A 22,849-nucleotide genomic window follows, 5' to 3' on the forward strand; every position below is an offset into this window, starting at 1 on the left:
CATTAAATTAAAGCTGATTAAAGTCCCTTCACAATATATGACGTCACACGATAGAATAGCCAATGAGAGGCCAGTATACACTGTAATTGACTGATGGTAAAATTTATGCTGGCCTCTCATTGGTTATTATATCATATGACGTCATGATCTGTGGAGGGACTTTAATCATCTTCCATTAAATTTGTTAAACAGACATAATTGTATTTTTCTGGAGTACATATCAATTGTTTGTAAAGATTTCTTTATAGATAGCTTTGGAAGCAGCTTTATAAAGCGTATACAAAATGACGTCATACAATTCAAATGACCAATGATAGGACAGTATACAATTTAATTGACCAATGGTAAAATGTATACTGGCCTCTTATTGGTCATCTGTATTGCAAGACGTCATTTTTTTTAGGCAATAAAAGCTGCTTTATACATAGTCTTGATACATTTGAACAATTTTATTTTGTTGCTATGAGGGACATTAAATTTTTATGTTTATAAAAGCGCCCTAGATCATAATATATTAGTACGATGTTCCTACAATGTGAAAAGTTTAAATAATAAGAAAATTCGTCAAATAATTTCATTTTAAAAACTTGTAACGAAAACTCATCATTAGATGGAAGACTAAAATTGGCATTTGCAGTGAAGGGGGTATATAATTTATATAAACTCCCAATTAGAAAAAATAACAAAAGTAACCCTTTTGTAATCAAGATTATTGGTTGACAAATATCAGCACTGCTATTTGTACCAACCAATGAAGTACGTAAAGTTTTTATTAAGCTAACAAATAAGATAAAAAAAATACTTTATAATCCATTGTACCCTTCCTCATTTAATAAAATATGTAGATGGTTAATTTTGGGTGGTTTATTGGACAAGTATCCTATAATATTACAAAATAAAGTCCAAAAGAAAAATTTTAGGTTTTAGGTATGATCTTGCAGGTCCTGATCCTGCAGGTCTCCAGGAAACTTTGCTCCCCAGAGTTTATAAACTCTTTTTGTCATTCGTTGTATGTTTAATAAGTTGTGGGGTAATATTTAAGTCGACTATGTTATTTCATGAAGCAACTTTTTTGATTGAAAAAAAGTTCTGGTTTGAAAAACAACCACATTCAAGTTTTTGAGGCGACCCAACTACGAACTTCAGTTAGAAAGAAAACATCATATGACATTTCATTTTGTAAATGGTCAAAATTATAAAAGTTAGATTGTTACAGATGACAATTCCTTTGATTTAATTTGTATTTGTGTTAGTGACACAGTTAAAAGTGAATTCATAGATATTACACATATAAATTAATAATAAGTTTTTAAGTTTTCAGTCAATAAAACAGAATAATAAAGGATGTAATTTTAGAATATTTATACGTGGACATTATGACAGGGGAAAATCGACTTTAATGATCATGCTAACATGGGCCTCATTTACCGGTCAGTTCGTTCATCCAGTAGCAGGGGATGGGATGGGGTAAAGTGGGTGGATGAGGGTATCGTTATTTTAGCCCGCTGCAAGATTCTCTTTATTAGAGTACATGAAAATCTGATGCATCCTCCAAGCAATAATATAGTGATTTTTAGAATTGCTTAAAATAAAGGATACTGGCTTTAAAAATGCAAAAAAAATCTGGTTAAATTTAATGTAATCCTTAGAGAACAAAAGTGCTAGCTAACTATCTAAATATTTATTTACAAACTTATATTGACCTAATATTGTTTATATTATTTCTTAGAAATTTCTAAAACTTTAATATAGTTTCATGTCTGTTCTTACAATAACATCTAATTTAGTTAAGTGATTTATTAGAAACATAATAAAACTTGTTAAATTTGTTAAACATAAAGTAGTAAGGTTTTCCTGCCTGAAGAACAGATCTATAGTATAGATGTATATACAGACAACAACCTCCCTCCCTTCTAAATTAATTTCTGCTACTTGGCTGTGTTAATATAGGCTACACCATTGGTTGATTTTCAATCACCCAATAGAAAGGTTGCACAAGGCGGTTGCGATGGGGAGATACAGTTATCTATCTCTTTCTCCCTCTAGTGTTTTAGTCTAAAGTCTGAAGCTAAATATATCGAAAACTGCTGGTCCAATTTAGCTTTGCTTTTCAGAGAAGATTTTATTTTATCTTGGAGTGGTTATAGACTATTTTCCTGATATCTTTTGCCTCCCCTCCCCTAGAGTCAAGGGGCGAAGTAGAAAACCAAAGAGAACGTTTTCTACTATTAACCTTTTTTTAGTAGCGAAGATAATTTAATTTATCCTGGGCCTGGTTTTATTCTTATGATTTATCATTTTATTATCCGCGGAAAGCTGATTATAATAAGATGTGATATATATCTTTTATCTAATTTAAGATTTATAAAAATGGGTAGGGACGAAGCCACAAATCAGCTTGAAAACTACAAACAACAAAACGTAAGTTTTTATTTATTAGGGCAAAGCTTCTCATCAGGTCTTTAATATCAGTCAAACATTTACTTCTACTCAAAATTTTAAAAGCAAAAAAATGAAAAGTATTCATTTTGTATTTGCGTAGTACAATTTTTTGGAAAATATTACTTTTTTCATTTCTATTTACTTACTTATTAATCTTATTAAATCATCAATAAAAGAGTTACATGAATTAAGGAAATTTTTAATAAAGTTCCTTTTAAATGAATTAATGTTTTTTTTAATAATTTTCTCTTACTTCTAAACTTTGAGGAAGATGAAAATGATAAATGCAGAGATCTAAAGGGAAAGATTGATTTATCTCTAATGATGATAAACAAAATCGACCAATCTGAAGATTGAATCTAGTGCTTGAAAAGTTTGGAGATATTATTTAGAAATTACCAAACAAATTTCAATAATAGTTGTAAAAGTTTTTAACCCAACGAAAAAGATAACGTGGAAATGAAACCTTGGGTACAGTTCAATATCCATTCCCTCCTTGCAAAAATGTAGTTTATATTCATCAATCATATTAAATTAAAACCGAACATGAATGATATTTTTTTAAGGATTTGGAAAACAGTATTTAAAAGAACACTTTTTTATTGATAATTTTATATTTTGAGAATAGAATGCTGTAAACACATATTTTATTGAAAATATAAATTTTAAAAAAATCCGCTTTAACTTTTTTTAATTCATTAATTCTTTTAGTATCTGAGAAACTACTTTGTAAGTGTTCGAGCTTTTTTTCCTGTCATTATTGGCGAAAAAAAATTGTTGTAAAGTTAAGTTAGATAGTTTTCCTTCAGTTGAACAATCCCTTTTCCATGTGTAAAGCCAATCAAAAAGCCTTGTAATTTTTTTTACTATATTGAAAATAAGACGGATAGTTTTTCTTTTTGCCTAACCCCTACGGGAAGCCCAAACCCTGCGAGACACATAGCTGCAGCTAGTGGTCAAACCTTTATAGGGCTAATCTTAACCAAATATATCCTTACCTAACCTAAATTAACGTATACCTAATCGTCTTTTCTTTTTTTCAGCGCCAGGAGCAGCTGACAACTGGACATGGAGCTCCCATTGATGATAAATTAAATTCTTTGTCTGTAGGGCCCAGAGGACCTTTACTCCTACAGGTAAATTCATGAATGTTTTGAAAGATGGATAGATAGATTAATGGATAGATGGACAGACAGATTGATGGAATGGACAGATAGAAGAATTGATGGATAAATGGATAGATGAATTAATGTATTGGTTGATAAATAGATTAGTGGATAGATAGATTGATAAATAGATAGATTGGTGGCTATATGGATTGATGGCTTTATGGATTTAATAATTAATGGAGAGATGAATTAATAATAGATTAGTGGATAGATGGATAGAAATATATATTAATTATTGATGGCCAGATTAATTCATGGATGTATAATAGATAAATATAATTCATATACTCTAAATAATCATATCGATTTCAAAGAGCCTGAAACAAAGACCGTAAGAATCCTAAAATTTAAAGTGTCTAAAGAGGATAAATTTGGCTTGTTCTAAAAAGTATAAACAGACACTTTAATGTATCTTATATCCTATTTCGCCAATATTTCCACAAATTTTAAGTTTTCATTTTAAATGTTGTGTTTAAATCAGGGTTTGGCAGCTACAGCTACCATCAGCTGCGTGGCTTACATAAGCCTTACCGTCAGCCATGCAGCTTCATGGGCCACCAAATAAGGCTCGTTGTCGGCCCTTAGTCACAGCAACCCTTCATTTGTAGCCGATCTAATAAGTTTTCAAACAGTTCAGACAAATTTGAAGTATCATCCACAACTAAACACGCAATTTCAAGATAGAATCAGCCTCAGCCACAATCATCAAATTTTAACTGCAGCTATGAGACAGAAGGCGCGGCTGCTGGCCCATGGTTTAAATCTACATGATGTTTTAAAATACATATGTTCTAAATGTATGAATTAGGAAAAAAAGTACTTTATAAGATGTTCTATACAATCTTATTTTTCTCCAATATTTCCACAAATTTTCAGTTTTCATTTGAAATGAATAAATCAACATGTTATTTATTTCTTTAATTTTTCTTTTTAAAACTAAAATTTAAAATGGGTCGTCTTCCCCTCCACCTTAAGTCCACCTCTTTTTTGCGGGGGGGGAAGATTTTTCTAGGGGCTCTTTCTCATAGGAACGTGGTGATTCCCTCCCCTAAAATAGCGTTAACACAGGATCTATGAAAGCTACATTGTAAAAGAGAACCATATCTGTTCAGTGGTTATCCAGATCCTTCAGTACAGACAGACAGACACAGACAGACACAAACAAACATCCTGTTACTTTTATATAAGAATTACAATTCTATTTATGCTTTATGATCATGATCTTATTCAAGGAGAACCATATCTGTTCACTGGTTAGCTAAATTTTTCTGTACAGACAGACAGACACAAACAAACATCCTGTTACTTTTATATAATGATTAATAATTCTATTAGTGTTTTGGAATCATGTTCTTATTCAAGGAGAACCATATCTGTTCAGTGGTTTGCTAAATTTTTCTGTACAGACCGACAGACACAAACAAACATCCTGTTAGTTTTATAAAGGAATTAATAATTCTTTTCATGTTTTAGGATCATATTCTTATTTAAGGAGAACCATATCTGTTCAGTGGTTTGCTAAATTTTTCGGTACAGACAGACAGACACACACTTATATACTATTACTTTCGTATTGATAATTTTTATTTTTTTTAGGATCATGTTCTTATCGATGAGATGGCTCATTTTGACAGGGAGAGAATTCCAGAAAGAGTGGTACATGCTAAAGGAGCCGGGGCCTTTGGATACTTTGAGGTAATTTAGTTTATAATCATTGGTGGAAGTACATAAATTAATCGTTCTTTGTCTTATAACTAAAGCTCCCTGGCTTTTATATGAAAATCAGAGAGGGAGGGGACATTGGACTGTTAATTGCAGTAGTAACCAAAGTAGTAGTACCCAAAGTAGTAGTACCCAAAGTAGTAGTACCCAAAGTAGTAGTACCCAAAGTAGTAGTACCCACAGTAGTAGTATCCAAAGTAGTAGTACCCAAAGTAGTAGTACCCAAAGTAGTAGTACCCAAAGTTGTAGTACCCAAAGTAGTAGTACCCAAAGTAGTAGTACCCATAGTAGTAGTACCCAAAGTAGTAGTACCCAAAGTAGTAGTACCCAATATAGTAGTACGCAAAGTTGTAGTACCCAAAGTAGTAGTACCCAAAGTAGTAGTACCCAAAGTAGTAGTACCCAAAGTTGTAGTACCCAAAGTAGTAGTACCCAAAGTAGTAGTACCCATAGTAGTAGTACCCAAAGTAGTAGTACCCAAAGTAATATTACCCAATATAGTAGTACCCAAAGTTGTAGTACCCAAAGTAGTAGTACCCAAAGTAGTAGTACCCAAAGTAGTAGTACCCAAAGTAGTAGTACCCAAAGTAGTAGTACCCAAAGTAGTAGTACCCAAAGTAGTAGTACCCAAAGTAGTAGTACCCAAAGTATATAGTACCCAAAGTTGTAGTACCCAAAGTTGTAGTACCCAAAGTAGTAGTACCCAAAGTAGTAGTACCCAAAGTAGTAGTACCCAAAGTTGTAGTACCCAAAGTAGTAGTACCCAATGAAGTAGTACCCAAAGTAGTAGTACCCAAAGTAGTAGTACCCAAAGTAGTATTACCCAATATAGTAGTACCCAAAGTTGTAGTACCCAAAGTAGTAGTACCCAAAGTAGTAGTACCCAATGAAGTAGTACCCAAAGTAGTAGTACCCAAAGTAGTAGTACCCAAAGTAGTAGTACCCAATGAAGTAGTACCCAAAGTAGTAGTACCCAAAGTAGTAGTACCCAAAGTAGTAGTACCCAAAGTAGTAGTACCCAAAGTAGTAGTACCCAAAGTAGTAGTACCCAATGAAGTAGTACCCAAAGTTGTAGTACCCAAAGTAGTAGTACCCAAAGTAGTAGTACCCAAAGTAGTAGTACCCAAAGTAGTAGTACCCAAAGTTGTAGTACCCAAAGTAGTAGTACCCAAAGTTGTAGTACCCAAAGTAGTAGTACCCAAAGTAGTAGTACCCAAAGTAGTAGTACCCAAAGTAGTAGTACCCAAAGTAGTAGTATCCAAAGTAGTAGTACCCAAAGTAGTAGTACCCAAAGTAGTAGTACCCAAAGTAGTAGTACCCAAAGTAGTAGTACCCAAAGTAGTAGTACCCAAAGTAGTAGTACCCAAAGTAGTAGTATCCAAAGTAGTAGTACCCAAAGTTGTAGTACCCAAAGTAGTAGTATCCAAAGTAGTAGTACCCAAAGTTGTAGTACCCAAAGTAGTAGTACCCAAAGTAGTAGTACCCAAAGTAGTAGTACCCAAAGTAGTAGTACCCAAAGTAGTAGTACCCAAAGTTGTAGTACCCAAAGTTGTAGTACCCAAAGTTGTAGTACCCAAAGTAGTAGTACCCAAAGTAGAAGTACCCAAAGTTAGTTAGCGTCCTTCAAGCGATACACATCTTCTAATGTAGAGCTGCTGTATAAGCTTCCTACCCCTTTTTTGAGTATCGCTACCACCCCTTCTCCTCCCCCCCGTTCATTTACAACAGTGGAGGAGAGCCTACGCTATACACACACACACACACTACACATACACACACTCTAGTGTTGGAGCCCTGCCATTGGTTGGGAGTTATTCTGTGGAGAGCTGTGATTGGTCCTGTCCTACAACTGGTGCCATCTCATTGGTCAACTTTATTCCTCGCCCTCACGTCATTGGTTCAGGTTACCCCTTAATTGTGGCCCCTCTCTACTACGCTTAGTCTTACCTATACCACGCATCTGTGAACATCTATCTGTGCTTTAATAATTATTATTTTTTGTCGGCACTTTTTGCCGTCACTATGTCCAAAGCCAGCAAAGGCAACAAGCTTAGAGCTGCCATAGCGGATGAGGAGGCCGCCGACGGTTCGGCAGATGGTGGCGTTAATCTTAGCCCGGATACTTGGGCCAGGATGTCTAAGCTCATTGATACTTCTGTGGCCTCGAAAATAAAGGAGTACACAGAACAAACAACGAAGAGTTTCAACAGCGTGAACCTGAAGTTGGTAGATATAGGTAAGCGTATAGAGGGGTTACAGGGGCAATACCAGACCGAAATTGACTCTATTAGGGCTCGACTCGAAGACCCTGATGTCTCGCCTGATGAGGCTACAGGCCTCAAAATCAAAGGCTTAGGGGCGCAAATTGATCTGCTATTGAAATTACGGACGGAGGATAGAGAGTGTGACCGTTTTATTAATTATCATCATTTATGTCAGGCGGTCAAGAGGGAACAGAGGCAGCGATGCTGGTCCCTACGGATCTACGGATTCCAGTCGCCGTGGCGAGCCACCACCCCTGACGTCAAGGATGTTTATGAAGAGGTCATCGAACCGGTCCTACGGTCAATGATACAGTCAGGTGATTCTGTTGCGTTCAACACAAGTTTTTACTCTAATATTGAGTTCAGCCATCCTCTTGGCCCTAGCCGCAAAGGCGCAGTCCCCCCGATGATCTTTAGGTTCTTTTCGCGCAGGACTTTATTCCTGTTTATGTTAAATAAACGGGAGCACTTGATTAGCCTAGAGAAGCGTGCGGCGGACCGCAGCCAGTGGTCATCAGCGGCGGCGGCGGTCAAATACGATCCCAAGGTGAAGCTTAGGGTGTCACATGATCTAGCGGACATGAACCGCCAAGTAATGTCTTTCCTACACACAGCCAAGCTTGCTCACAAATGCAAGACCACGAGTGCAGGGGTCTCTTTCATGCCCCTTGGCCACAAGGGCAAATGGATCAAGATCCACAACCCCTTTTCCCCCACAGTCCTAGGCATGGTAGAGCCTCTGCCGGAATTAAATTCCCTCCTTAGCGCCAAGTCCATCGTGTTGGAGGCCTTCAAGGCCAACGTCCCTAATAAGGCGTTGTTTGACGGCCTTGATTTTAACCTGTCAGATATTATTAAGGTTGCTGATCAGCATGCCAAGCAGCAGCGCCCAGAGGAGGATGGAGGAATAGATCCTGGAGTCACAGTCAGACAGGAAGGAGGGGCAGAGGGTCTCCCACCAACCGGTGGTGCGGCACCTGGAGCCGACGCATTTCCAGCTTTACCCTCCCCCCACACCCCCAGAGATGACGTGCCCAAAGAGGATCAGACAGCGCCCACAGCGATAGCGGCCAGTACGCGAGCTGCCGCAGCAGCAGCTGCAGCATCGACGGTGTCAACCTCTAGTCCTACCTCCACAGCTCCAACTAAATGAAAGGACAGTATAAGTTTTATTAATCTTCCATACAAAACATATAGAACTTGTCCTTTATAAACATTAATCACTTAGTGATATAGATTTTTATTCAAGTTAATCTTAAAACAAAGTTTAGTAGCAGTAAGTCTTATCCCTCATTTCCAACTTTTTGATAACTATTACTAACATCTCTACTAACAACTAATGTCAATATTAATTTGAATTTAGTCCTTTTTAAACATATTAATTAGGATTATTATTATTATGTGTGTACATAGAACTTAAATATTTATAGTTAATATATCTAACAAGGCTAATAATTTAACAATTGTATAATAATAGTCTAAGCCTTGTAAGCCATTAGTCAATTTTATAAGTTCAGTAGGTACCTAGATACCTCATTGATTTTTGGGTATGATGCTAACATTACATTGTATTATCATGTATTCATATAATTGTGTTTCAGTATGTACGCAGCACACGGGACGCTCTAGAAGTCGAAGTTGGAGGGAGAACCTTATCGGTCGGGCAATGCTTTCTGGATGTGAACCTTTGCAGTATGGTTTCTCAGGTAGATAGTAGCGTAAATCAACTTAATAACAATCCGAATTTTAATATTACGTCGCATATTTATGGGGACATTTTTTCGGACTTTTCAGAGGAGCTCAATATAGACTCCTATTATATTACAGAGCAGAATGCAATAGAAAAAATTAAATCACTCAACAGACCGGTCTTTTCAATATTTAACTTAAATTGCAGATCCATTAATTCGTGTTTTACAGAGCTTAGTTCCAGTATAGACTGTTATAAAAATTCGGGCGTGGAGCCCACAGTAATTAACCTGCAGGAATCTTGGCTCAATGATAACAGTAATCTAAATTTAATTCAGCTTAATGGGTATGACTTGTACTCTAAACCTAGGCCCCAGGGGAGGGGGGGGGGCATTTGCACTTATGTGCAATCTAGGTTCAAAGTTGAAGAGATTTTTCCTAATTTTTTTGAACAATCAGTCTTTGAGTGTTTGATTTTAAAGATAAGTTATAGCAATTTTAAGGGAATTGTAGTTAATATTTATAGGACCCCCAGTGAGGAAACCATTCAACCCTTTCTTGAGAAACTTCTTGAACTTTTTGATAGCTTAGACAATTATGCCAATTATCCTATTTTCCTCACGGGTGATATGAACCTAAACCTTTTCCAAGCAGTTTTACCGAGTAGTTCGGCAGCTCAATTTCTTGATAACTTAATTATTTATGGGTTTATTAATATAACCCTTAGATCTACCCGTATACACAACTTTAGTCATAGTTTATTGGATTTAATTTGTTGCAAAAACTTTATACAGAATGTAGCCCTGTCAATGATTGTACCCACAGACTATTCGGATCATTTTTTAACTATTGGTGTTTTTTACGAAGAAAACTTCAAACAGACAAAAAAACCTCAAAATTTCACAAAGCGCCTGTTATCAGATGAGAATTATGATAACCTTTGCAATGCGCTAAATGATACTGATTGGTCTGTGGTTACTACTCTAAATAATGTTGACTTAGCCTATGAAACGTTCCTAAAGATATTCATTGACCTTTATAACAATCACTGTCCCAAAGTTTCTATTAGAAACAACAGGCGTTGCATCCCCCAAGAGCCCTATATCAATAATTATATTTTAAAATGCAAAGCCTTCAAGAACACACTTTATAGGATAAAATGCAATGATCCTTCTGAGTTTAATACTGCACGGTACAATGCGTACCGCAATGAGTACTTTAGGAGCGTCCGTAGGGCTAAGAAAAATTATTTTCAGAATCAAATCAAGTCTGCGGGTAAGGATGGGAAAAAAGTATGGTCTGTACTTAGGGAGGTTCTGGGGGTGAAAAAGCACACAAAAACAATGGATTATCTTGAGGTCGGTGATCGTAAGATCACCGATAAACAAGAAATCGCTAATCATTTCAACAATTTTTTTAGTAATTTGGGTGCTAATTTAACCCCAGACATCCCTATCTCAAACAAAAACTTTAGGGAGTTTCTCCCTCCACGAATTGAAGATACCATCTTTGTTCCCCCCCTTACACTGCAGAAAACATTTGAATTAATAACTAGTATTAAGCCAAAGGAAAGCCAGGACTTTTTTGATGTATCCATGAAATTATTATGTAGAACAGCGGGGCCGATTACGGCTCCGTTGCAATACATCTATAATCTGAGCATAAGCACAGGTGTTTTTCCCGATCTCATGAAGATTTCCAAAGTTGTCTTAGTATATAAGAGTGGCCCTATTTCTGTTGTTGAAGCCTATCGTGGCGTCAGCATGATAGCGTCATTCAGCAAACCTCTGGAAAGGTATTTATACACTTCCATTTATGATTTCTTGGATGAGCGAAATTTTTTCAATGTGCGTCAATTTGGCTTTCGTCGCGGCTATAATACTAGTCATAATGTTCTGAACTTAATGAATCTTGTTGCAAAGGCTTTCATTGATGGACAGGTATGCAGTATACTGCTCCTGGACATCAAGAAAGCCTTTGATCTTGTTGACAGGGACATATTGCTGGCTAAATTATATCATTATGGGATTAGAGGTGTCATCTATGATTGGTTTGTTAGTTATTTTTCTTCTCGTAGGCAGAAAGTTTTCTTTGGGGGGGAGTACTCCTCCACTCTGGAGGAGATACTTATCGGCATACTCCAAGGCAGCTGTCTGGGCGTATTAATGTTTTTGATATTCATTAATGACCTAGACAGCAGCTGCAGAGAAGCCATTTTTAACCTTTTCTGCGATGACACCCTAATCTTCTTAAAATCTGACAATTTCACAAATTTAATCCAAACAATAAATAGAGTCCTACCTCAAGCAAATGACTGGTATGCTGCCAATAAATTAATTATAAACTCCTTAAAAACAAAAATTATCCTTTTTAAAACTCCTAGACAAGTTATTCCTGCAAATGAAATTGACCTTCTTAATGAATTTCCTGTTTATATTGATTCTAACAACTATGGGGAAAGGGATCCTGGCAAAATTGTTAAGCTTGACAAAGTCGACTGCAACCATGAAAATGAAAAAAATAGATGGGCTAAGCACTTAGGTATTAGGTTAGATTCTAAGTTGAAGTTTACTTATCACTGGGGGGACCTTCACAGCAGGCTGCAGCGCGCAATCTTTAGCCTCCGTGTCATGAAGAACGTGCTCGACATGCAGCATCTTAAAATGCTGTATTTCGCGTACGTACATAGCATTATCGAGTATTCAATAATAGTTTTTACAGGTGTAACTGACGGACAGGCAAGTATTATACACAAACTACAAAAAAAGTGTGCTAGAATAATCACAAACAGCTCCAGCACTGCACACAGTGCTCCTTTGTTCAAACAATTGCGTATTTTACCATTCAAAGAGCTGAGAGATTATAATATCATGCTTTTTATGCATAAATATATTAACGGCCAACAGCCTGACATTTTTGATAATACTTGGCAATATAGACGTCAGTTACACTCCTACAACACACGTCATAGAAATGATTTACATGTGGACAGTACAACAAGAAATTTTATATTCAATTTACCTTTAATTCAATTTCCAATAGTTTATAACTCTTTACCAGAAAACCTGAAAACTATCCAAGATTTTAAACTTTTCAAAAAAAGAGTTTTTGATTACCTACTAAATAGAATTGTGTAAAATGTCAACCACAAATATGTTATTTTAACTTGTTTAATTTAACTTTCATTTTCACTTTCTTAGCTGCATTTGAATTAAACTTAAATTTTTTATGACGTGTGACAGATTAATATTATTCCAATCAATTTATTGACTATTTTTTAGTCATTCTTAATTTATTTAACTCGAAGCTAAGTTTGTCCGGGGGCAGGGATTGCGGGTTGCGGCGGCGGATGGAAGAATATTCTTAATATTCTTAGTTTTATAAACTACATTCCTGGTTGTAATTTATCTTTCCTTCAACTTAAGCTGTTTACTAATTCTTTCTGTTTTAGGGGGTTGTTGTTGAGCAGGGACTGCGGCTTAATGCTATGGGGTTGGTTGGAGAAAATTGTGGTGAGTGACTCCAGCCGCGACGGTAGCAGCGTTCTATGCCATTTTCCGAACAAAATGTGTTATTTTTCTCGCTTGAAGATTTTTTGTCCTTGTTCTGTCAAAATTGAATTTTGACGCAGTTTTTTGTTGCAACAAACAACACGTTTTAGAATATTTAATTTTGAATATTCTCTGTTGCATTCATGAATATTGGAACTCATCCAATTTTCAAATTTTGTTAATTTTATTCGTTTATTCTTCATGACGCATGATTCATGACGCATAATTGTTCGGACCTTGGCAGGTGGGGCGCGGCAACCCGAGCGGGGGGGGGTCATGGGCACATTTTTCCTCAACCCTTCTACGCTTGAATATTCATGAATATTCATTGGATATTCGTTTATTAGGATCGGACCAAAATAAAAAACTTAATCAAAGCCAAAAAATTTTCAAATTAATTTATTCTTTATGATTTATTTTAATTTTAACCTTTCTTTTGTCCTTATCACTCTCAAAATTATTTCCCCATAGCGTGGTTATTAGCGTGATTACTGCAAGCAGAATTCTCTAGGTACCTATTCTTAAGTTTTTTTTCAAGACTTATTGACTGTTTAATTTTAATTTTATTATTTGTTTACTTCTTTATAAATAGGTACCTAGTCCTACTGAATATAGACGTATGGGATAAATTATGGATTGTTATTACGAGTTGCGCTTCTATCTATTTGATAACCTTGTTCCTTGGTCCTAGGACCAAGGAATTGTATTAACTTTACTATTTAGGAATCACATTTGGAGGCATTGCGCGGCGGTGGGGTACAACCAAAGACGGAGGCGGACAGACTTCTGGGGGTGTAGCAAGCATATTGAAGCATAATTGCGGAACTTTATCATTATTGAACTATAACAGCAATGTTCAAATTCACTAGTCCGACTATGCCGGCCAGCAATAGCGCCTGAACGTCATCAAGGGCGTGCTCCAGCCTTAGGGCTACGTACTGCACCTGGCTAGTCAGACATGGGCATTATCCGCTATCATTATTAAATTGTTTAGTCATTATTATCGCTAATAATATGTCATAATGATTGGATGGGAAATAAAAATAAACCATCATATAATTATAAGTAAATGTGATAATATGCAATTAAATCATATATAATAATCTAATATTATCATTAACATGTATTTTATCATGTAAAATCTATCATTTTTATTTTCCCGGTGGAGGATAATTGTCCAAGATCGGGGTTTGTTGGATCTATGGTTAATAAATTGAATTTGAATTTGAATTTTGAATTTGAATTTGAAGTAGAAGTACCCAAAGTAGAAGTACCCAAAGTTGTCTTATTCGTTTTCTCATAAACTTTGGTACTTTAACTGAATATTGATTAGTCACTTCAAAACTCTTAGTGTCCAAACGATTCAACCAATAATTTATATCTACAGAAGGGCTAATAGTGTTTAACATAATTTGGGATTTATATTAATTTATTATTCATTGTCTTATCCCTTTAGATCCCTAGGTAAATATAGCTTGAGGAGTGTGAGTGGGCATAAGATGCAGGACCACCCCATTTTTTAGTTGTAAAAGAAATATTTTTAAAATTTTGTTGAGGTGGGTGATTTGTTTCTAGGGGCGATTTATATTGGGAGAGTGGTGGTACCCTCCCCCAAATAGTTATAAAACATCCCAGGACCTATGAGAAGCTACACTGTAAAGCAGAACCATATTGGTTCAGCAGTTAGCGAGATCCTTCGGTACAGACACATAGATATCCTTTTACTTTATTGTAAGGATTCAAAAAAGTTTCAACTTAGGTGACCCATGACATTAGCAAGTACTGCAAAGCTGCTGTTTTTGATGGTGTAGGAAAGAGAACTCCCATTGCGGTCAGATTTTCTACTGTCGGTGGAGAGAGTGGTTCTGCTGATACTGCAAGGTTAATATATTTTTTCCAGTATGTCTAGCATCGTATTTTATCCAGTTTTCTATGAATAATAAGATAAACTTTTCCATTTTATATCCATGGAAAGCTGTCTATAATACGATGAGATAAATAATTATTAATTACACACATAAACAAGGATGGCAATATTCATGAGTAGCAAACACAAAAAAATCATATATGGTAGTACAGACATTGAGACTTGAAGAGCATTGTCAAAAGCAAGAAAAGATTTTTGAGTAAAAATTACGAAACTTTTCTCTAGCAACTCGGCATCTAGCCTGCATAGCCGCAGCACTCCGCCCCCTAGCCTGCCTAGCCGCGGGAGCTCGGCCCCCTAGTATATAACCTAACCTAACCTAATTGTAAAATAATTTATCATCTGATTATTACAAAAATGATTCCTATGACAACAAGAAAAATATTTCAAGCGAAGCATCTCTATAATCAACTCCAAAAAGTATGTCCTTAAACAGAATCCTGTATTTAGGCATTTTTGCAACAAGCTTTTGATTTGTTTATACTTTTATTAAGTTTTGACGCTCTACAAGTGTTCCTTTTCATTTGTTCAACCATTTGGTTTTAGAGATTCGCTTTTATGTACATATGTTGTCATCCTTGTTTTCAGAGATCCAAGAGGGTTTGCAGTAAAGTTCTACACTGAGGAAGGAAACTGGGATCTGGTTGGAAATAATACTCCAATCTTCTTCATAAGGAACTGGTTCATTTAAATGAAGATAATTAAAGTCCCTCCACAGATTGCGATAAAATAACCAATGAGTGGCCAGTATAAATTTTACAAATGGTCAATTACAGTGTATACTGGCCTCTCATTGGCTATTCTATCGAATGACGTCATAATCTGTTGAGGGACTTTAATTACCTTCCATTAAAATTTGTTTTTCCTTCAATGCAATTGACTACAAATAACCTAATTCTTTAGTATAGTTTCGAAGATGATTAAAGTCCCTCCACAGATTATGACGTCATACGATAAAATATCCAATGAGAGGCCAGTATGTACTGTAATAGACCAATGGTAAAATTTATTTGGAATCTCATTGGTTATTTTATCGTATGACGTCATAATCTGTGGAGGGACTTTAATCATCTTCACATTTTCTTGCATTGAAGACTAAGTTAAAGAACTTTTCATTTTTTTCACATGTTTTTTTTTATAAAATTTTGGTTATTGAATTTTACAATTTTCTAATGGCTTCTATTAAATCTTAAATCAATGTCTTGTAAATTATTTTTCTCATATTCATTCGAATCCGGTGGATAGGAACCGGTTCTCATCCATACGAAAAAACTATGTCTAGCATCGTATTATATCCAGCTTTCTACGAATATAAAAATGTACATTATAAGATTAAAACCAGTTTTTTTAGCCAGTGCCTTCGGCACTGCGGGGATAAAAAACTGGTTTTAATCTTATAATTGTACATTCTATATCCGCGGAAAGCCGTTTATAATACGATGAAAGAAATAACTATTAAAATGACCTGAATACCTGACAGGGATCCACTTCTATTTCCAAGTTTTATTCATACACAGAAAAGAAACCCTGTCACGCATCTCAAGGTAATGGATATAGAATACATGGATATTTGGACAGATGGAAATTTGTCGTAAATCTAGGTTGCTAATATGGACCTCATTTATTGATCAGTTCGTTCATCTAATGTGAGGGGGGGAGAGGATGGGTTAAAGAAGGTGGATGGAGGGTTTCCTTATTTAAGCAAGCTGCGAATTTCACTTTAATAGAGTACATGAAAATCTGGTGCAACATCCAAATAATAATATATCGATTCTCAAGATACAAATTCAAGTTAAACTGGGTATTTTCATGAAAAGGATTTTGTCAAATGTTGATTTTAGTTATTTATCGCATCATATTATAGACAGGTTTCCGCGGATTGTAAAATGAATAATTACAAATCTGGTATTTTGTAATTGTATCATTTTTTATTTCATATTATTTTTGGAAAATTGTCTGTAATATGATACGATACATTATTTTTCAGTATGGTTCTGAACCAAATAATGTTAGTTTGTTTTAAAACCATACTTTAAACAATATTATTTCTGTCACAAGTTAGATTTCTAATCAAGTAGATGTTTATAAGTACTTATTTCTAACATAGGTTTTATTGGTATTGAATGGATTTAAAATTTATCTCTTTTTTGAAGACCATTCATTCAACTATTCTTTCAATTAGGGTCATGTGTTAAAAACATATTTTATCATACGCATATGTACTAACAAAAATTCAAAAATTTAAAGAAATTTTGTGTTATTTGTCTTTCAAATTTTAAATATAAAAGTTTGGCTTCTATTTTGAAATTAAACTGCAGAAGGTCTTCATTAAAACTATAAAATAAATAGAATAAATCATAATGTGACCAAAGGTTTATCATATTGACCACAATTAACACTCATACTTATGAGGCTAGTCTAGGAAAGCAGCAGTTTGTAATCCTTATAATAAAGTAACAGGATGTGTGTTTGTCTGTACCGAAGGATCTCGCTAACCGCTGAACCGATCGGGTTCTCCTTTACAGGGTAGCTTCTCATGGAAGGTTTATAACTATTTTGGTGGAGGGTACCACCAACCTCCCAAGAGAAATTGCCCCTAGAGAAAAATACCCTCCCGCCTCCTCATGTACCCCTAGAGGCCTCTAGGGCCGTAGCCGCTAGTATTTTCTATAAATTAGTGATTAAAACTTTAAATTTTTTACAATCTGAATTAATAATGATTTTTTCGCAGTAGTAATGAGGTATGACAATCGATATAAAATACGTGGATATTGTGAAAGGGGAACTTTTTTCGTCATGTTAGGTTGCTAATATAGTCCTCAGATATTTGTCAATACATTCCTCCTAGATCAGGAGAGGGTAGCAAGTAACGTCATAAGAGGAGGGCGGGTACTGTTTAATTAGCCAGCTAGGAGAAATATTTTATCAAGATATGCGAGAACAGTCATATCGTTAGTTTCAAAAACTAATTTAAGGCTTCAAAATATTAAAATTGGTGCCAAATATTGCTAAATTCCCTAATTTTCATACTGGGGGTTAAACGTGTGAAATGAAGGGGTTAAATGGGTATATGATAAATATTGAAATAGCTATACATTTTCATACGGCCAGGATATCGTTGTAAATCACTAATTATCCCTTTCCAAAACTTAGCTAGACCGTTTAATTTTATTGGGCAATTTGAGTTTTTAAAAAAATATTGGATTTCTCAAATAAAATAGCCTGTTCATATGATCATGGAACCTTCGCATATTTCTAGTAAAAGTTTTTTTTTGTTGGCTTTTGTCTGAAGCTTAACGTTAATAAATACATAAATTTTTAAAAGCAAAAAAGAAAGATAAATATACAAATTAAACTATAAGAAGCTACCCTGTAAAGGTCAGCTAGATCAAAACAGAAGCACACACACACATTCAACGTCAAAATTTGTGCCTTATATGTAATTTAGAAGCCATATTGGAATAGATATTTATCCTATCGTATTATAGACAACTGACATTGTTCTTTTATTTTAGTAATCATGGGAAAAGTGAAACAAATTTAAAATGCACGGAAAAATGTCTATAACAAAAACTTAATTATGAAATAGCTTCGCTTAAAAAAAAATAAAATACTGAAGGAACAAATTACAAAACAAATCTAAAATCTTAAATATATATGAACGTAGCTTTGTAAGTATGTCTGTCCAGTAAGATTTCGTAAATTTACGTAATATTCATTAAGATTTAAGAAGTTTTAAATGAAAAATAGTGAAGTGAACACAATGGAAATTCTATATGGCTTTAGCTTGGACAATATACTCCCCCCCCCCTCCCCTATTTAAGAAGGGTTGACCGATATGAAATTCTATATGGCTTTAGCTTTGACAATATACTCCCCGATATATGAACTTGATTTATGACCCACCCCCCCCCCCCCCACCCCCCCAAGAATAACAACACAAGACATATGGAAATTAGGAAATAATAAATAAATTCCCCTCCCCTCTTTAATAAACGAAGCTTTTCTATAATTTGTGTTGGTTATAGACGTCAGTCTGTCCATCATTAATATGTTATTATAGTATAGAATTTATAGAATTAGAAAGCATAGCAACTATATAATACTTACTTATAATTTTGATTATACTTATACATTTATGTTAATGTTTCGCTTTAATGGATATTGTCAGAGATATCAGTAAAGGACGGAGCGGCCTTGATTATAGAAAAGCTTCGCTTTTAAAAATTGGTCCTTAGAAACACATTCTTACAAAGGTATATCTAACATTGTCTCACATAAAAGTTAATTTTTAAAAGCGAAGCTTTTCTATAATTAGGGTCGGTCCGTCCATACGTCCATCCGTCACTCCGTACGTCTGTCCGTAATGGATAGCTTTTTTTTGTTAATTTAGGCATGTTTCAAACTTTGCATGGTGATTCCTGCAGTAATTAGGTAAGATTAAGAAAGCGTAGCAACTCTATAATCAATTTTGCATAGACACTTATACATTTATAATCTGATTATTCAATTTTGACACTATACAAGTGTTAATGTCCGTTTGTCCTACCAGTTCAGCACTTCGCTTTTATGGATGTTGTCATCCTTGTTGTTTCTATAAATGCTCATATTTAAACTTCCTATTGTATAGGTTTATGGGGTGTGGGGTGTGTTCACACAGGGTTTTTTACCCCCCCCCCCATATTCAATTGAATATGATTTACTTTACAAGGCATAGGAAAAAAACAAGCCGTTCTTATTTTCTCTGCTCCCTTCCTGAACTACAAATGAATTCTTAAGAGCAACTTTTTTTTGTGGGGGGGGAGGGAGATTAGAATATAGAATTATTTTTTTTCTTCGGCACCTCGGGGCTAAAAACTGGTTTTAATCTTATTATTGTACATTCTATATCTGCGGAAAGCCGTTTATAATACAATGAAAGGAATAACTATTATTGTCCATGTTTTACCTTTTACCTTTATTTTGGCAGAAAATAGTAGTAAATCATATTCAATTGAATATGGGGGGGGGGGAGGCAACTCTGTTTAACTTTAGCCAAATAAAGGAAATCGGAAGGTTTATCAACAAGGATGACAACATCCATAAAAGCGAATCAGTAGTACAAACAAACAGTAACACTTGTAGATTGTCAGAACTGAATAATCAGAATATAAATGTATAAGTATAAACAGAATTATAAGTTAATATTATAAAGTTGTACCACTTTCTTAATATATCTGTTCTAGATGTACAGACGGACGGACGTGAAACCAACCCCAATTATAGAAAAGCTTTTTTTTTAACAGCAGTAGATATAATAACCACCCCTTCCCATAAATCTTTACAATAGGAACTTGATGTTTAAATATGAGTAGTTTTAAAAGTTAAAAGAAACAAAATTTAACTTTCACTTTTTATTAAGAAGCTTTATTGTTCATTGGTTCAGCGGTTAGTGAAATCCTTAGTTAGAGCATGACCTGGACCTTTCTAGGGAATAGGGAGAAAGCAATCAATTACAAATCTGCAAAATTAATCTTTTTTTAAAATAGAATCTGTTTGTTTTGTATTGATTCTCTGCTTGTAAAACTTATATAATAAGCTTTTTTTAAGCGAAGCTTTCTATGATTAGGATCGTTCCGTCCATTCAGAACAAATAGCTATTTTTTGTTAGCTAAAATTTAAATTGGATAGGGAAATGGGCGGAGATATGTTATATATAGAATCTGTACTTATACTTTTGTCTTTCCAACCCCTTCAGTATTCTCATGCAATAATTTTTGTATGCATTAAAACAGCTATTTTTTTAGAAAAATAAAATATCATTTTGTATGTAATAAACTAAAAAAATCAACATGTTTAAAATAGTTGTACGGACAATCTGGTAACGATTATATAGTTGCTACGCTTTCTAAACTTTAATTTTAATTTGAGCATTTATAAAAGTTATAAAAACAGAATGACAACATCCATGAAAGGGAAGCTCTGAAATAGTAGGACAAACAAACATTAACACCTGTAGAGTGTCAGAACTGAATAACATTATACATTGTTGTTCTAGGAATTTGTATTCCAAAAATCAGATCATTCAGATAATTATAATGCATAAAAACTTGATGTTGAAAAACTTGAAAATCAACATGTTTGAAATGGACATACGGACATTCTGATAACGAAAAGAGCTAACTGTTACAGACGTACGGACCGACTCTTATAATAGAAAAGAAGTTGAGGTTTTGATTTGAGCAAGGGGTCGAACTTGAAACCTTACTTTTAATAAAGCAGAGCTTTTCTATGATTATAGTCTGTATGTCCGTCAATTACGGTTAGGTATGTCCTTTAAACAGTATTCTGTATTTAACAGTTTTACAAAAAAAAATGACGTATGATTTTGTCAAAAATAATACATTTATAAGTCCAAGCAAACGAATGAGAAAACGTGATTATAAAACGTTGGGTACCAGTATAATTTACACTTTACAGTCCATTCAATCCCTACTTGCCTTCCGGGTAGTAGCACCTTTAAAATGGACAAACAATGAAATAATATGAAATATACATGGATATATTGAGAAAGAAAATTTGTAGTTAATTTAGCTTGCTAACATAGAACTCGTTTATTGTTCATTAGTTCATCTAGTAGAAGGGGAGTGGGTAGATTGGGGGGTGGGGGGTATGGTTATTTTAGCCATCTATGAGTTTCACTTTATCAGAATACATGAAAATATGATGCAGCATCCAAGTAATAATATTTCCGTTGTAGTAGCGCATCTAAAATGGAATGGACACACACACAAATAATCTATGATTCATACCCAGGAATCTGAGGAGAGTAAAAAAAGAATATTTTGGGGGGGAAGTTTAAAACCTTCCCAGGACCTATAAGAAGCTTTACTGTAAAAGAGAATAATACCGGTTCAGCGGTTAGCGAGATCCTTCGGGACAGACAAAAACGCTTACTACTTTGGATAATTGAAAATACTGTTCCCTCCCCCCTCCAATTTATCATTACTTTTTACACTATCTCCTTTGAGAAAATCAAGGATAACAACATCCATAAAAGCGAAGCTCTAAAATGGAATGACTAATATTAACTTTTGTAGAGTGTCAGAAGAAATTAAGCATAATATTTTTGGATTATTTTTGACAAAATTATACGTTATTTTTTTGTAAAACTGTTAAATACAGAATAATGTTTAAAGGACAGACCTACCGACCCTAATTATAGAAAAGCCCTGCTTTATAAAAAGAGAGGTTGGACCCCTTGCTCATATCAAAACCTCAACTTCCTGTTGTTGTATTAGTAAAGATATATATGGGAGGGATATAAAATTAATCTAATGATTTTATAAGTTTAAATTTTTTCTATATATAATTTTGTTTGTCTGCCTTAAAGCCCATAACAGATTGATAACGTCCTTCTTGTTTCAAGCTTTTTATAATGACTCATATAACATTTAAGCTTTTTAATTTGAATTTAGGTTGCAATTACGCAGTAGTCTAAGTAATGATTACTCCCTTCTCCTTCCCTACCCCATCCCTTCCCCTCCTAATGAATTATCGACCTAACCAATAAGGGAGTTCACTGTTAGCAATCTAAATAGACCACTATTTCTCCCTTGTCATAATATCCACGTATATATCCTTTTCTACAATAGGCAAATGTATATGTGATTGTCCAATAAGATCTCATAATTGAGAAATTAGCAATAACAACTTTGGAGACTTTTTTTCTTTAATTTTGATTGGTTGGTTTATTAAGCATTAAATGCTGCCAAAATGAAAATAAAAAAAACAAGCAAAATTAGCATTAAGAACTAAGCTTAACTATCTTGATAATCTTGCTACGAGATTGCGTTATGATAGAAAAAAAATCTATTCACCAAACCTTTATTATTCCAAGTCATAAAATTCTAGTGAGGCCATAAACCTTCTTCGTATGATAATATTTTCCGGAATTTTTATGATTTTCTGACAATGTTTGACCGTAAAGATATGTGAACATATGTAGTATCTTACAAATACATCCCAAATCTAGCATAAGTTGACCCCTTCTATCCGTATGAAAATGTTAACAAAGGTGTGAAGTCTCAATTTCCTGTCGTTTGA

At 34.6% G+C, this 22,849-nt stretch overlaps 2 protein-coding genes across 3 annotated transcripts in view; both read left to right on the forward strand.

Annotated features, from left to right (window-relative positions):
• The first annotated feature begins 2,362 nt into the window (after positions 1 to 2,362).
• Positions 2,363 to 22,849, forward strand: part of Cat (Catalase) — a 28,427-nt gene continuing 7,940 nt past the window's right edge. Inside the window, exons 1-6 of the mRNA XM_080178988.1 lie at positions 2,363 to 2,421; positions 3,486 to 3,578; positions 5,208 to 5,306; positions 14,597 to 14,718; positions 15,353 to 15,436; positions 16,242 to 16,308. Of these exons, the coding sequence (XP_080035114.1) occupies positions 2,371 to 2,421; positions 3,486 to 3,578; positions 5,208 to 5,306; positions 14,597 to 14,718; positions 15,353 to 15,436; positions 16,242 to 16,308 (516 nt within the window). The 5' untranslated portion in view covers positions 2,363 to 2,370. The remainder of the gene's footprint in view (positions 2,422 to 3,485; positions 3,579 to 5,207; positions 5,307 to 14,596; positions 14,719 to 15,352; positions 15,437 to 16,241; positions 16,309 to 22,849) is intronic.
• On the forward strand, positions 6,945 to 14,067 carry LOC145333673 (uncharacterized). Of its 2 annotated transcripts, XM_080178881.1 has the most exons (3): positions 6,945 to 7,914; positions 8,457 to 9,197; positions 13,636 to 14,067. In XM_080178881.1, exons 1-2 carry the CDS (start codon positions 7,356 to 7,358, stop codon positions 8,462 to 8,464), a joined length of 567 nt encoding a protein of 188 aa, XP_080035007.1. In that variant the 5' UTR covers positions 6,945 to 7,355; the 3' UTR covers positions 8,465 to 9,197; positions 13,636 to 14,067. The 2 variants fall into 2 exon arrangements, with proteins under 2 accessions (XP_080035007.1, XP_080035008.1); XM_080178882.1 differs by lacking the exons at positions 8,457 to 9,197; positions 13,636 to 14,067 and having other exon boundaries at positions 6,945 to 7,569; positions 7,773 to 7,985.

Source organism: Acartia tonsa, chromosome 12 (assembly GCF_053477335.1).
Source record: "Acartia tonsa isolate MP-2025a chromosome 12, ASM5347733v1, whole genome shotgun sequence".
Lineage (NCBI taxonomy): Eukaryota > Metazoa > Arthropoda > Copepoda > Calanoida > Acartiidae > Acartia > Acartia tonsa.